At 37.7% G+C, this 14,522-nt stretch overlaps 2 protein-coding genes and 1 pseudogene across 3 annotated transcripts; 1 reads left to right on the top strand and 2 right to left on the bottom strand.

Moving 5' to 3' along the window:
- Positions 1-1,467: 1,467 nt before the first annotated feature.
- LOC126608614 (vacuolar iron transporter homolog 2-like) lies at positions 1,468-4,300 on the bottom strand (annotated as a pseudogene).
- Positions 4,301-4,496: 196 nt separating this feature from the next.
- On the bottom strand, positions 4,497-5,226 carry LOC126608624 (uncharacterized). The gene is made up of 2 exons (XM_050276583.1): positions 5,041-5,226; positions 4,497-4,842 (listed from the first exon to the last, which is right to left on the bottom strand). Exons 1-2 carry the CDS (start codon positions 5,209-5,211, stop codon positions 4,765-4,767), a joined length of 249 nt encoding a protein of 82 aa, XP_050132540.1. The 5' UTR covers positions 5,212-5,226; the 3' UTR covers positions 4,497-4,764.
- Positions 5,227-10,156: 4,930 nt separating this feature from the next.
- On the top strand, positions 10,157-14,427 carry LOC126608538 (subtilisin-like serine-protease S). Of its 2 annotated transcripts, XM_050276492.1 has the most exons (12): positions 10,157-10,728; positions 10,834-10,928; positions 11,072-11,169; positions 11,269-11,427; positions 11,772-11,883; positions 11,974-12,502; positions 12,583-12,677; positions 12,774-13,016; positions 13,094-13,208; positions 13,329-13,515; positions 13,632-13,706; positions 13,746-14,427. In XM_050276492.1, exons 1-12 carry the CDS (start codon positions 10,633-10,635, stop codon positions 14,195-14,197), a joined length of 2,256 nt encoding a protein of 751 aa, XP_050132449.1. In that variant the 5' UTR covers positions 10,157-10,632; the 3' UTR covers positions 14,198-14,427. The 2 variants fall into 2 exon arrangements, with proteins under 2 accessions (XP_050132449.1, XP_050132440.1); XM_050276483.1 differs by having other exon boundaries at positions 10,160-10,728; positions 13,632-14,427.
- The last annotated feature ends 95 nt before the right edge of the window (positions 14,428-14,522 follow it).

Raw genomic sequence — 14,522 nt, 5'->3', positions numbered from 1 at the left:
TGATTTCATAAATGTTTGCTCTACTACCATCCAAGTAAAATGAATTTATTGTTCCAAACGGGTAGTTGATACAATATTAAATTTTGAAGTACGGTCCGTGAAATGTTAATGTTAGCAATATAGGAAGAAAGACGTTGGCAAAACCAATGGTGTTAAGTCGTACGCATATCGGTTCGAATTACAGAGAGCTTGAATGAAAAGTTGGATTTAGACTGAAATGGACTTTTATCTTTAATCACAAGGGTATTATTGGGAGTTTATTAACTACATAACTAACATTGACATTTTACAACACCACAAATATAATTTTTTTAAAGGGATCACTTGGTGATTCACCATGATAGTCTTATCTTTTTGGAGGTCTAGAAAGTTTACAGAGACATTTCAATCTCATCCTAACCATCATCTTATATTTCAATAATGCCAATAATCGAACTCAAGATATACAATATAAAAATTAGACCTGAAATTCATTTCCAATTACTAAACCATTATGCGATAGTTCACAAAGACAAATTTTCCAATTTAGCCTTTCTACTAAACATGACGAACATATGTTCGACCAATCTCATTCACAACTGGTCCCAATGAGACTAATGAGTCCTATTTCGTAAAGGCCAATTTTTCCAACGAGACTAATTATTCCTCTTCCGTAAAGGCCAATTTTTCCTTTTTTATGTTCGCTCTTTTCTTTTGTGTATCATTAATTATAGGCTAAATTTTTTTCATAGTCATGTGGTGAAACTGTTAATCTTTACCTAGTGGTGAAGTTTGCTTTCAATGATAGTCTAAATCGAAATTTCTCCCATAATCTCATCCATAAACAATGATAAAAGGTTATTCCATTCTTTTATCTTTTCTTTCTTTGACAGTTTAATTTTTTTATTATCAACAAAAACAGAGAAGAAAAGACGAAATCCCTCCCCATTCCCATCCTTACATGCCACATTGACCCACCACCTTACCCCCTCTCTCTCACATAACCCCAATCTCATTACCCCAAACCATCACCGCCCATCACCATTAATCAAACCAAATTGAATGTTTGCATAAGAATTTATTATTCTAATTTAGATGCGGCGAGGTACTTTGTGATTTTTCCAATCTTGGGTTTGAATTTTTGGTCCTCTTTATGGAGCTAAAAATAATCCCAAAAATTTTAGAGATGATACGTGGACTTTTGTTCAAGAAAGACAAGATTGTACTCATCAAATGATCAGGCTCATCAGATACTCCCACGCGCAGCTCACACCCTGCAGCTGAATGCGACTGCCCACAGCTCACTTGCCCCTAACAAGGAAACGTCATAGTATTAAAGATAAGAATTAATTACCCAAATCATATCTTTAATACATTCCCAATTGAAGATTAACTCTATTCAAGTAATTCATATTTAAATCAATTAGGGATAATTACTCCATTATCTCAAAATATTATTTTCTATTTAATATCTTAAGAATATTTTTCTATGAAACTTTGGCAAATAGGATGCCACCATGTGTATGGCAAAACCCTAACACCATAGCCAGCCACTCCCCTGTATATAGCCCTTATTCTACCAAATTTTGGTAAGTTTTTACAACCCTAAAAATCCCTAAACACTTTAATTACTCTTATCAGAGAAACTAACTTAGGCATTGAAGATCCATTGGCTTAACCCCCCACCTCGGTGGAGTGGGAGGCTTAGGTTCTTGATCAAAGGTGCTCATTATTTTGCAGGTGCATTTTCGTCAAAGCCAGAGATGACAAAAAATTGCATCGACAATTGGTGCTTTCATTGAGAGCTAATTCAAATACTTGAATAAGCCTCTTGCATTTGATTTATTGAATTTTCTATTACGCTGAATTTCTCACACGTCGTATCAATTAATTTTTCCTAGAAAAGTTTCTTGATCAATCCCTAGAGAAAGGATACAATGGTAGGAAATTTAGAAATCACGACGAACAAAACCCCGTACGTACAAGGATTTGGACCGAAGAGTAGACGAAAACATAGCCCCGAGACGACAATCCTAAAGGCTCAACGCAACAGTGGGATAAGCCTCACCGCCGTGGAGCCATGCCATCACCGTCTCTGCAACCCAGCAGCCACGGCCCAGATGCATGCATCACTGCCCTTACAAAGGCCCAAAACTCTGGGAAAAAGGCCCAGCCCACTGCAGCAGCAAGCTTAGCTTCATAGTAGGCCCAGGCCCACTGAAGCCCAATAGAACTGGCCCACAGGCAGGCGGCCTAGGCCCAGCTCATTGCTTGCCCAATCGAGCCTAAGCTCGTGAGGAGTAAGTCGTGACCCAGCGTCTGCCAGCCCACCCGCGACCCCAGCACGTCCCCGCGCTGCATCTCTAACATTTGGTCAAGCTTTGACATTACTTAGTTGTATCCGAGTTTCTTTTCAAAACGGTATGCTAATTTTATCTGTATCGGTCCAATTTTATCGGAATCATTACCCGAATTTCTTGGAGTAAGTTTTTCAAAGGTTCCAAACTTGTTACATCTCGCATGACAAGATTATGAATATATTAAGCTAATTAAGCTTATAATTAGTCTGATTTCTTGTAATTAGGTTCATTGTTTCCTAGATTACATCGCTCTAAACAATATCCACTTGGAATTGTTTAAGAAATTTATTTATTCTTTTTTGTAATTTAATCTCACGTCTCTAAACTTGATTACATTCATCATTCATTGTAATTTGTTATTTAACAAGACAAAAAGTCTAAATTCAACCTTGAGAATTCTATGAAAACCCGGACTTGCACGAGAGAAATTTGAACTACGACTGGGATGCCGAAAGATCTTCTCGACTTGCACAATAAATATATGCATAACCATATATGTTGTGTCGTAAATTCTGGATACAGAATCTATCAGTTCTTTGTGTTGGGACTTTCTTTTTCAAATGGCATGAAGCAAGCCGTAAGTGATTGCCTTGGCAATCCACCCTCCAACTAAAACCCTAAATGCAGATGGCATGGCCGGGGATCCACCCATACGAGCTCCCACCCACGCCGCCAAAGAAAGCCAGAGCTATTGAAGCCACCACCACAACCACCGCGATTCTTATAGCATTTTGAGGAATAAACACGGCTGAGTGTAAAGGCACAAGTGAGCCACACAGAAATGCCAACGCTGATGCAGATGCTGCCTGGTGTGAACTCGGCAATGACTCCTCCCCTTCACTAAATTGTGTGATCTCAACGGCAGTAATCTTCCTCGCTTTCTCCGGCTGCTCCGGCAGCTTGGATGGTGAATTTCCAGATGGGATTACCCTTGAAGGAGTCAGTTCAATTGAAATGGTTATGTTAAATTTTTCATTCCGCTCTTTCTTACCTATCTCAGTTTTTAAACTGCTCTGTCTTAAAAGAGAAGTCTTTTCGATATCTCTTTGTGTTGAAACTTTGAAACAAGCTCCCCCACAGCCATGCTACAAGCTCCTGCAACAGCTCCCGCTATGCTGGATAAGATCATCGTCCAACGATCTACCTTAGCTGCCCCGACACCAAGCATCAGCGACGTGGTTGACAGCAACCCGTCGCTTTCTCACAGAAGAGCAGCTCTGAGCCACTGAGCTCTCTGCGCTTGCTCGGTCTTCGTGTAATTCTCATCGTCAGTTACAGGAAGCTTGTGTTCAACTGGGGTTTTAAGTGTTTGATGAGAAGTATCCATGGGAAAGAGATGGAAAAAATTTACTGCAGCAATCGGATCTGGGGAGTGTGGCTTCTTCAATTTTCCACAAGCTCGGAGGAACACGTGGTGTTATAAATCGAAAGACACGACAAAGACAAACACTATGCTCCCACATTTGATGATCGAAAACGAATAAAAAAAAACCTAGGTGGTTCCGTTGAAGAAGACACAGAAGCCCAACGTTTAAACCTATGTACTTGTCACATCGTGCTTTCTGCTAATATTCAAAGAGAGTTGTGATCAAAAGGTCACAGATTTGAGTCGTAAAAACAGCATCTTTGCAAAGCAAGGGTAAGGTTGCGTACTATAGATGTTCGCCCCCATCCCGGCAAAGCAGGGAGCCTTGTTGGCTTGGGGTCACCTCCTTTTTAAGTAATGACCAAAACAATTTCATTCCGTCGAAAGTTTCGATAGTTCTTTTCATTCTAGGTATGTGCAGAGGTATTTATACACATGAGATTCATTTGTTTGCAGGTAACTACAACAGATGATATGTTTCACTGGAGAATTGTGTTCCTATGAGATCAACAGTGATAATTTCATCGGCAAATACCATACTTCTTATGCTGGTTTATCTGGATTGAACGTATGGAGCTCACCAAGATATTCGATGCTGAAAGCCGAGAAACAAGATGCAATTGGTTAAATCCTGCATTTGAAACTATTATCTATTCAAAGAGTTCGATTTAGCAGAATGAGACGTCTAGGACGGCAATGTGTGAGCTGCATAGTTTATTTCATTAGTGTCCCCTATGTCTAGAATAACTAAAACCACAGTAACCATCAGATACATCTAATAGTTTATACCATGACAACCAACGGGACAAGATCAACATATATGATCATCAATCATGCCACTTTCCTGGAAAGAATCAAGAAAACAACTGGAGAATAATCGGTATCATCTACCTTTGTGGGTGACTTTGGAGCTTTGATGTGGACTGTAATTAACTGATATCTTATCTAAACAAAATTAAATAACTAATACCATAACATAGGATTAAGAAAAAGAATGGAATACGCCAGTTGAGATAAGTATGGATGGTGGTTAATGCATTGAATGTGCTGTTTTTTACCCTATCGATAGCCATCCCTCTTGTCTTGCTCCTCAGCTTCCTTGTTAGCAGTTTGAACAGATTTGAACCACAGGAATGCCTGCATTCAACATCCACATTACGGAGCCAAGAAGGAGATTGAGTTCATATCATCCACAAACACAATCATACATACGACCTTAACATATATTATTGACCCCTTGAAGCGTATTTTTCGGTGGTTTGGCATAGCACAGTAGTTAAACTGATTGTGCAAATCAAACCAAATAAAAAAGATCAAAGAAATAGAACAACTTACAGAAGTGGGGATGCCAGTAAAAGCAAAAAATCCAAGCACTGGAGCATAAAATATGCTGTCTGAACTCAAGATTCCGAAGACTGGTTTCTCGTTCACATACTCGAAAACAGAACCTATCTGCAGTCCAATATTACTTTTCCAGTTATACAACAGATCAAGGGTGGCATACATGATTTCAAAAGGACCGGAAAATTAAGAGGCAACAAAATTAACAGGCAACAAAATTATTACAGAAAATTAAGAGGAAAATATGAGAGGTGAGGGGGGGGGGGAGCTTACCTTCTTGCTGGTGTTCTGTTTTTGTTTTATTTGTACCAGTTGATTCTCTGCTCTCTCTCTCTCTTTCATTCCTTCCTTTTTTTTATTTTTTATTTTTTATTTCCCTATTTTTTTCAGCATCAGATGCCAAATATCTCTGTATTATCAACACGTACGGATGGATTAGCAATTTTTCCTGCTCACCTTTGATTACGAAAAGGACTTGCTTTATGTACATGTTCACGTGCCTTCCTCACTGTCATGTTTCAATTTATTTATTTATTTTAATTTTAATTGGATTACTTGTAATTTTCAATCAATAAAGTTTATTCCCCCCAAAAGCTAAATAGATATTATAGAATTTCACACCAAAATCTGTATGATTCATGAAATATGATTCTCTTCAGATTCTTTAATCACGTTCGTTCAATTAAAAGTTGAACGGCTAGGAAAATGACCAAATGACCATGACGCCATCGGAATGAGAAAAAGCTGCTATGTTGTTGGCAACGGGAGGGTTGAGAGGGGCTCAGATGTTTCAAAATGTTGAAGTTAATTAAATATATTTATGTTTTACTACCAATATTATATACATAACGTTTTGCTTTATTATCAATATTAAAAGTCAATTGATTTTGACTTATGCAATTAAATCGTTTTGTTTTTATTTTCGGTTTGAACTTGAATTACGTTTTGATTGTCCCGTTGTGGTTTTTATCTTTTGTCTGTTTTGATTTCCTACAGCATTGCACCACTAATAACTCCTTTGATTGCAGACCGTTTTACACCCCCATAAACTCCCTTGATTTCTTATGGTTTCACACCCTCCAACGGCTATTTCTTTATATATATATATATATATATATATATATATATATATATATATATATATATTAGTTAGGTGAATGGCAAAAAGTGTATGAATAAAAAAAAAGTTTTACATGTATTGATTTAAAAAGCAACATATCGGAAAGGTGTAAGTTCGAAGGTTCTTCTGGTGTGCAAGGAAAAATCTTATCAGAAGAAGGTTCTGGGCTGTTTTATCCTTGGGACAACGTGGTGTTTGTGAACTGCTTGCACACTTTGGGCAGAGTCGCGAAACATCTTAAAAAGAGCGACTTAGTCCGCGACTCATCCCAATAATCATTCACCACTCAAAGCTTCTACATTTTTCGGGTAATTTCGTTCCTTTCTATATTTCAGTTTACAACACAAAACATGACAGCGTCGTTGTCGCAGAGAAGAAAGAAGAAGAAGAATTGAATAACACAACTCGGGTGACATGGAGCATGTGTGACCGTTGGGCTTCACACGTGGGACGACAACGTGCTCTGATACCAGAAAAAAGTTAAGGTTCTACCATAAAACCAATTTGCAATATGGGGAGTAGCCCACCTCTTATAAGCACATGCAAGGTTCATCTTTTCATCAATGTAAGGTTAATTCTTAATAGAAATATGTTGTGGGAGGATCTGAATAGAAGGAATTCAGAGAGAATCCCATTTCCCATCCTATGATTCACCCTTCATCAAAATAAATTGTTAGTATAAATCAAGCTATGATATCACTATGATCCATATTTCCGCACTCCAAAATATGCCAGAAAAATGCAGCTAGTTTATTATTGATGAACAAGAAAAACTCTAGTGTAAGTAGCGATATATCACTTTTTTTTCTTTTCACACTTAATATGTGAGAACACTCTGTTGACTCCCAACCTGACATAGAAATATATAAAAATCTCGCATGAATGAATTACTCCAACTTTGTAAACATCGTATCGTTTGTTCAGATGAGAGAAAAGGAAAAAGGGTAGCAAAGCAACACGCAAAAGGATTTAACATAATTGCTTGCCTTATTAGTGAATGGACAATCAGCTTATCCTTGTCTACCAACTTTTGAGATTCGATGCCTTCCAAGTCTTAATTTCTTGGAAAAGATCATAAGCAATAATGGTGGATACGAAATCATATATGTTAAGTTATCATTTGATAATGATATAAAAGTTATTCATCATAGTCATAATTACTCATGATCTTAATCACTATCATTACCAAACTCACAGTAAAGTGCTAGCTTTACACGATTTGGCATGCTTGTGGTGGGATTTTTTTACCGTTGCAAATCATCAAGATTAACTTTGCATGAGCAATTAGTTAGGTAAGGTTTCAAATTTTAACACTTGATTTTGATTCATTTCAATTTGGATTGATTGCCTAGACTTGTGAACATGGTTGATGATAGAAACTTACCTGCCGCCAATGGCGTAGCCACACCAAAGGCTACGGTGGGCTGTAGCCCAGGGAAAGTTTATGGCAATATGTATATGTATTTTACCGCGTAGTCTAATAAAATAGACAAAAGAATATGTAAGAAGAATTATTTTTTAATGAAACTAGCCCAGCGAGTATTTGGCACAACTAGAAATATAAATATTATCATGGAAATTGTGATACCATTTTGTTCAAGATTATTCTGTTTTGATTCAACGGGTTTCATATAAGTTTCAATCAATTTTTTTTTAATATTGCCTTTACATCTAATTTCATTGTTTTGCTTTGTGCTAGCTGTGTGATTGTAATTGATGCGAAACTTAATTGAGTTCATACCAAGCAAATTTTAAGCCTTCAAATACAGAACTTAAACTTAAATTTTTGCATACCATATGTATGTAGCAAAAAATATATATATATCATTTGATTTTGGGGTAATTTTTCTAGCTAGCACACCCACAAAAAAAATTCTGGCTCCACCCTTGCCTGCCGCGTGTCCTAACCCTCGATTTATCTTCTCACATAACTCTATGAAGAGATGAGAGAGATGGAGACAAATATATTTACACCTCGTTACATGCAAGTTCATTTTATGAATCAGTTGCAGCCCTAGTTGAGTTTAGTAAGAAATGAATAGGTAGATATTTCTTTGTGTGCAAATCACCCTCAGCAGCTCAGGCATTGGGTCCGTACTTAACTGGTTTACTTGGCAGATGAGATTTGAAGAAGCTGAAAGTGATACTTGGACACTCAGAGGAATGAATAGTTGCTATCATGGTACAGTATGAATGTTTTTGTTATTACTTGCGACTCCACCGTCCAATTGATCAACATTTTCAACCAGTAAAAAAATATTTACTTCTACAAATTGCTGATTTTCCTAATGGAAAAATCACAAATAAATTAATGAGGCAAGAAATTTCATACATAATTACAAGACTGTTAACAAATTCTTCGGTCTAACAACACTTAGTAGTCTTATCGGGTCATTGTCGATTTGAGTCGTTATCAGGTCATTCGTTGCCGAGTCTAGTTGTTATCGGGTCACACGTTAAGATAATGAGTACGACACAAAAACGATACAAATACAATCTGTTTGCCTGGTCTACACACTAGGGATGATAATTTCTTGCATGAGTAGTTAACCCGACACGAAAAAACATAAAAATAATATATTCCGAGTCAACTGGTTAACGCGTGGGGTCTTTACCGGGTTGCTTGTTAAAACCCGTTAAGATAACGAGTTTGATACAACATAATCCGTTAAGATAATATGACATGAAAACGAAGAACACGACAAACACAACCATTTTGCCAGAATTTTCAAATAAAAAAAATTATTAATTCATAATCTGGGGATATAAATTATATAATTCCCCTGTTTTTAGGTACTGTGTCTAATTGGCTCAGTTTATTCTGCAGTTTATATATTCCAATCCTTTTTCTCAGCAGAAAAGAAGCTTCAGAAGCACAACATTGCAGCATATGCACGTTAATCTACATATTCCGCCAATGCTTTTTAATTAACAAGGTGAGAACTGCCATGACAAGTTTACATCGTGAACACAACCCCATTAACTTGCTTATATATAAATAAATAATATTGGCCAAGCATGTTCTAGTTGCCAATTGGGTTGAATAATTCATGATTTCTGTATAATTTTACATAGTAATTCAAGGGTCACGGGTGTTAAATCTTAGAGATAATATAATCATGAATTCGATGAAGAAGTTGGTTACAATGATGATGAAATTGCCTTTGTTTTTTTTTCTTTTCAAAAAAAAAGGATCAGTTTGTGGCTTCATTATCATAGTCCATATTTTTTAGAGCCGGTAAGACTTACAAAGATATTTCAGCTTTTTCAGACCACCGTCATGTAATTCACCAATGCCATAAATCTAAATACAAGTCTGACGTCTCAACCACTAAATAGCTTTGTGGATTCCTTCTTTTTGGTCTGAGAATTTTGCTGTTGTAGACGCTAGATCGATAGTTGATCTATTCAAAGTCAATTATGGCAGTAATCCTTAAGACAATAATCATGTTTCACTTTACTCCTCCAATAAAGTTACATTTTGTAAAGTTGTAAATTTGAGTACAATAAAATGGTAAAAAAGGAACAAAAACTTGGCAGAAGAACTAAAGTGCAACACATGGGTCAATTAACATAGTCGTGTAACTAAGCTGAAGGTTAAAGTGAAATATGAATACAAGTTCATCAGACATTTTATCTTAAATTAACCTAATTTTAGAAAGAAAAATTCAAACTTAGTTACATATGAAGAATACATCAGTTTCGACAATATAACTGCACTCATATCTGCCTATTTTTACTGATTAATTGAGTAGCACATCACATTTGTACAAATGGATCATTTACTCAAGCAGTTGAGCATGTCTACAAATAAGATATGGTCTCATCAAGACACACCACAAATAACATCCCGACCATTTTTATTTTTACTTAAAAAAAAGACCAATTGGCTGCTTTACCACGATAGGTAACTCTTTTAGAAATCGAGAAGTCTCACGTAAACATTTCAGTTTTTCCTTAACTACCATTGTGTGGTTCTTCGGTATGCCCTCCATTAAAATGCTAAACAATGTGTATCGTGATGATGATATAGTGGGTTGCTTGAGTGCTCCCCCAACTGCTATGTTTGCCGTCTTTTGATTACCAAAGATCGCTTTTTTAACGGTCCGGGTTTCAGGGTTTCACCTTTTAAGGTTGGTTTTTGGGTGCAAACTGTGGAGCCAAACCACAATCTCCTCTCTCTCTCTCTCTCTCTCTCTAGTTTTGCCACCGCTCACCCACTCTCTTCACACTCTGACCTCTGTCACCAATATTGCCTTCACGTTTCATCATCATCGGCGGTTGCTTTGTAACTGGGTATTTTTGCAAAAGCAATCAATCCCTCTGTTAAAAAAAGGACCAGAATTTTCCCTCCTCATAAAAAAAACATCTTCTTCTTCTTGTTCTTTCTCTTATCCAACTGTTTGGCTCCCTCTTCATATTTATATCTCTTTGGGAAAGGAGAAAAAGAGTGGGGCACTTGAAAAATGGAGTCTTTTTGTTGTACTGGGAGAATCAGCAGCGTTCTTCTTCTGTTCTTATGTGTTCTTGCTGCTGAAATTAGCATTTGCCTTTCATCCAAGGTATAAAATAAATTCTGGGTTTTTTTTTTAAATTTTACGTTTTTCTTCTTTTTTGATAGTTTTCAGTGAGATTTTTTATTTATTTATTTTTTTTTTGTGTTTTAGGTGTATGTAGTTTATATGGGAAGCAAAAATGGTGAGGACCCAGATGAAATTTTGACACAAAACCATGAAATGCTTGCTTTTGTGCATACTGGAAGGTCAGTTTTTCAGAAAGTCCCTTCCTTTTTTCTTTCATTTAAATAAGATCACAAATATATATGTGTGTGTGTGTATTTCTGATCTGGGGTCGCTTGCTCATCTCTGATTGTGTTGGTGATTTGCATCAATGGTGTTGAAACAGCATGGAGGAAGCTCGGGCATCTCACCTTTACAGTTACAGACATGGCTTCAGAGGCTTTGCAGCCAAGTTAACTGACCTCCAAGCTTTCCAAATTTCCAGTAAGTTCCCCAAAACCACTTCAAGTAACTATAAATTTATAACGTGAGAATAAAAAATCATGGGTTTGTGATTTAAAACATGGCTAATTGAATTGACAGAGATGCCGGGAGTTGTTTCGGTTTTCCCCAATTCGAAAAGAAAGTTGCACACCACACATTCCTGGGATTTCATGGGCCTTTTGGGTGAAGAAACCATGGAGATTATTGGGTATTCCACCAAGAACCAAGTTGATGTCATTGTTGGTTTCATTGATACTGGTAAGCACTGAGCTCTGATCACTTTTTTTTTTCTTACCATTATTTTTACTAATTTACTCTTTCTTTTGTGCATCTGGATCTATAAAACAATCTCTATTAAGTATTATTGTTCAGTCAACTATTATTGATTCATTGCCAATTTGTTGACTTAGTCCCCTGTTTTGTTTATATTATAAGGCATCTTATCTCCTCTCACGTGACTCCTGTGGCATGAAAATGCCCCATAATTTTTGCTTTCTGTACACATGAATGCTTTTGGTCTGATTGAAGCTATTTATGGACTAATTGTTTAAAGGGAAATATAGATTTTCCTTAATAATACTATTATTCACTGTCACGAGCAGGAATTTGGCCTGAATCTCCAAGTTTTGATGATGCCAACATGCCTCCTGTGCCAGCTAGATGGAAGGGGCGTTGTGAATCAGGAGAAAAATTCACCGCTTTAACTTGCAACAGGTTGTTTCGTGGTTTGAATGGACTGTTTAGTTTAATTAATGGATGTTTACGATTGGTAAATCTCAAATGGTTAAAAACTTTTTTCCATAGGAAAGTGATTGGTGCTCGATACTATAATTCTGGTTATGAAGCCGAGGAAGAGTCAACAACTACAGTGTCATTCAGATCACCAAGGGACAGCTCAGGTCATGGCAGTCACACAGCCTCTATAGCTGCTGGTCGGTACGTGTTAAACATGACTTATAAGGGATTGGCAGCTGGAGGGGCAAGAGGAGGGGCACCAATGGCTAGGATTGCAGTATACAAGACATGTTGGAACTCTGGTTGTTATGACGTTGACTTACTAGCGGCCTTTGATGATGCTATCAGAGACGGGGTTGACATCATGTCCGTGTCTCTAGGTCCTGATGCTCCTCAGGGAGACTATTTCAGTGACGCCATTTCTATCGGATCATTTCATGCTGCTAGGCATGGAATTCTAGTGGTTGCTTCTTCTGGAAATGAAGGAAACCCAGGTTCTGCAACAAATTTAGCCCCATGGATGCTCACTGTTGGTGCAAGTTCAACAGATAGGGATTTCACTTCTGATATCATACTAGAAAATGGTGCTAATTTCACGGTAATTCTATCGACTTCTTATGTTTCAAGAGATTTGTGCATTATTTTCGCAAGCCTTATAAGTTCTGAATGCTTGATTAGGGTGAAAGTCTCAGTGTCCTCGAAATGAAAGCCTCAGCAAGAATTATTTCTGCCTCTGAAGCCAATGCAGGGTATTTTACTCCGTATCAATCCAGGTGAATCAAAAGGTACTTGGAAGTGAGTTCTATTTAGATGATGATGCATAGGGAATACTTAGGTCACACTTTCTCTACTGCAAATTTGTGTTGCAGTTACTGTTTAGAAAGTTCCTTGAATAGAACCAAGGCCAGAGGGAAGGTTCTGGTCTGTCGACACGCTGAGAGTTCAACGGAGTCAAAGCTCGCTAAAAGTATGCTAGTGGAAAAAGCTGGTGGTGTTGGGATGGTTCTCATTGATGATGCAGATAAGGATATTGCTGTCCCATTTGTTATCCCTTCTGCTATCGTTGGACAGAGGATAGGGCATCAAATTTTATCTTACATTATACGTGCACGGTTAGTCTTATAAACTAAAACATTCAAACTTTCTGTTTTTGAGTTTCTGTTTAATTGATTTCGACCAATGTGCACAGAAAACCCAAGTCGCGAATTTTGCCTGCAAAAACTATACTTGGACTGAAACCTGCACCTCGTGTTACAGCATTTTCTTCAAAAGGCCCCAATTCTTTGACACCAGAGATTTTGAAGGTAAATGATAACTAATGGTCAGAAATCACAATGTACCGGCTTTGTAATCAATTAGTTCCACATCTTCATGCTCTCTCTCTATGTTATAGAAAAACTTATAACTACTATTTTGCTTTGTAGCCCGATGTCACAGCTCCTGGACTAAATATACTAGCATCTTGGTCCCCAGCAGCAGGGAATAAGCTGTTCAACATTCTTTCTGGTACTTCCATGGCTTGCCCACATGTAACAGGAATCGCCGCCTTGATTAAGGCCGTTTATCCATCATGGTCCCCAGCAGCCATTAGATCCGCAATCATGACTACAGGTAAGATTTCATTAGCTGAAACAACAACAAACTTGCAAGCTCAAACAGAGTTTTCCAGTCATCAACTTTGTGCCTATGATTGTATCGAAGAATCTGACAACGAATGGAACTTACAGCTACACTTCTGGATAAGAACTCCAAACCCATCCTAGTGGACCCGGAAGGAAGAAGGGGCAACGCATTCGATTATGGCTCAGGCTTTGTGAACCCGAAAAGAGTCCTTGACCCAGGTCTTGTCTACGACGCACATTCAGCAGACTACGTAGAATTCCTTTGTTCAGTTGGTTATGACAAGAAGGCGGTCCACCAAATCACACGAGACAATAGTACATGTAAGCAGGCATTCCGAACAGCATCTGACCTGAACTATCCATCTATCACAGTGCCATATCTTGTAGGCAACTTCTCGGTAACTAGAACAGTGACCAATGTTGGGAGGCCAAAGAGTATCTATAGAGCAGCGGTGTCCCCACCCATCGGAATCAATGTTACCATCGTCCCAAATCGATTAATCTTCAATAGGTTTGGCCAGAAGATAAAGTTCACAGTAAACTTCAAGGTGGCTGCTCCACCAGCGAAGGGATATGCATTCGGGTTCTTTTCATGGGTACGTGGACGATCAAGAGTTACCAGCCCCCTGGTTGTCCGAGTTGCACATTCAAACTCAGGGCTGCTGAGGTAACAACCCTCCCCGAAAATTAGATTAGAACCTTTGTTATCCTTACAGATAATAGAAACCTTACACACTAAGAAGCCAATGCAGAATAAAGATTAAAATCCTAGGTTACCTACAATATCTACACTCGCAGCTTGAATTATTATCAGATTATTTGTAATTTTTGTGGTTGAAATGAGATTTAAGTGTTAAACCAAGTTTATCAAAGAAATATTTACTCTGGATTGTGGCTTAAATTCTGTTATACCGCAATTTATTTGTTTTCGCTTCCTCCGGCGTTCTCTGTATCCAACCGAGTTTCATCCGGCGTTCTCTGTGTCCAACAGAGCAT

The sequence above is a fragment of the Malus sylvestris genome, chromosome 2 (assembly GCF_916048215.2).
Source record: "Malus sylvestris chromosome 2, drMalSylv7.2, whole genome shotgun sequence".
Lineage (NCBI taxonomy): Eukaryota > Viridiplantae > Streptophyta > Magnoliopsida > Rosales > Rosaceae > Malus > Malus sylvestris.
This window is presented reverse-complemented; position numbering and strand designations above follow the sequence as displayed.

Coding starts and splice junctions, on each gene's coding strand:
- LOC126608624 (XM_050276583.1), bottom strand. CDS start 5,211: ATGTATGCCACCCTTGATCTGTTGTATAACTGGAAAAGTAATATTGGA. Junction 4,843..5,040: donor TTACTGGCATCCCCACTTCT/GTAAGTTGTTCT, acceptor TGTTGAATGCAG/GCATTCCTGTGGTTCAAATC.
- LOC126608538 (XM_050276483.1), top strand. CDS start 10,633: ATGGAGTCTTTTTGTTGTACTGGGAGAATCAGCAGCGTTCTTCTTCTG. Junction 10,929..11,071: donor GCTTTTGTGCATACTGGAAG/GTCAGTTTTTCA, acceptor GTGTTGAAACAG/CATGGAGGAAGCTCGGGCAT. Junction 12,503..12,582: donor AAAATGGTGCTAATTTCACG/GTAATTCTATCG, acceptor ATGCTTGATTAG/GGTGAAAGTCTCAGTGTCCT.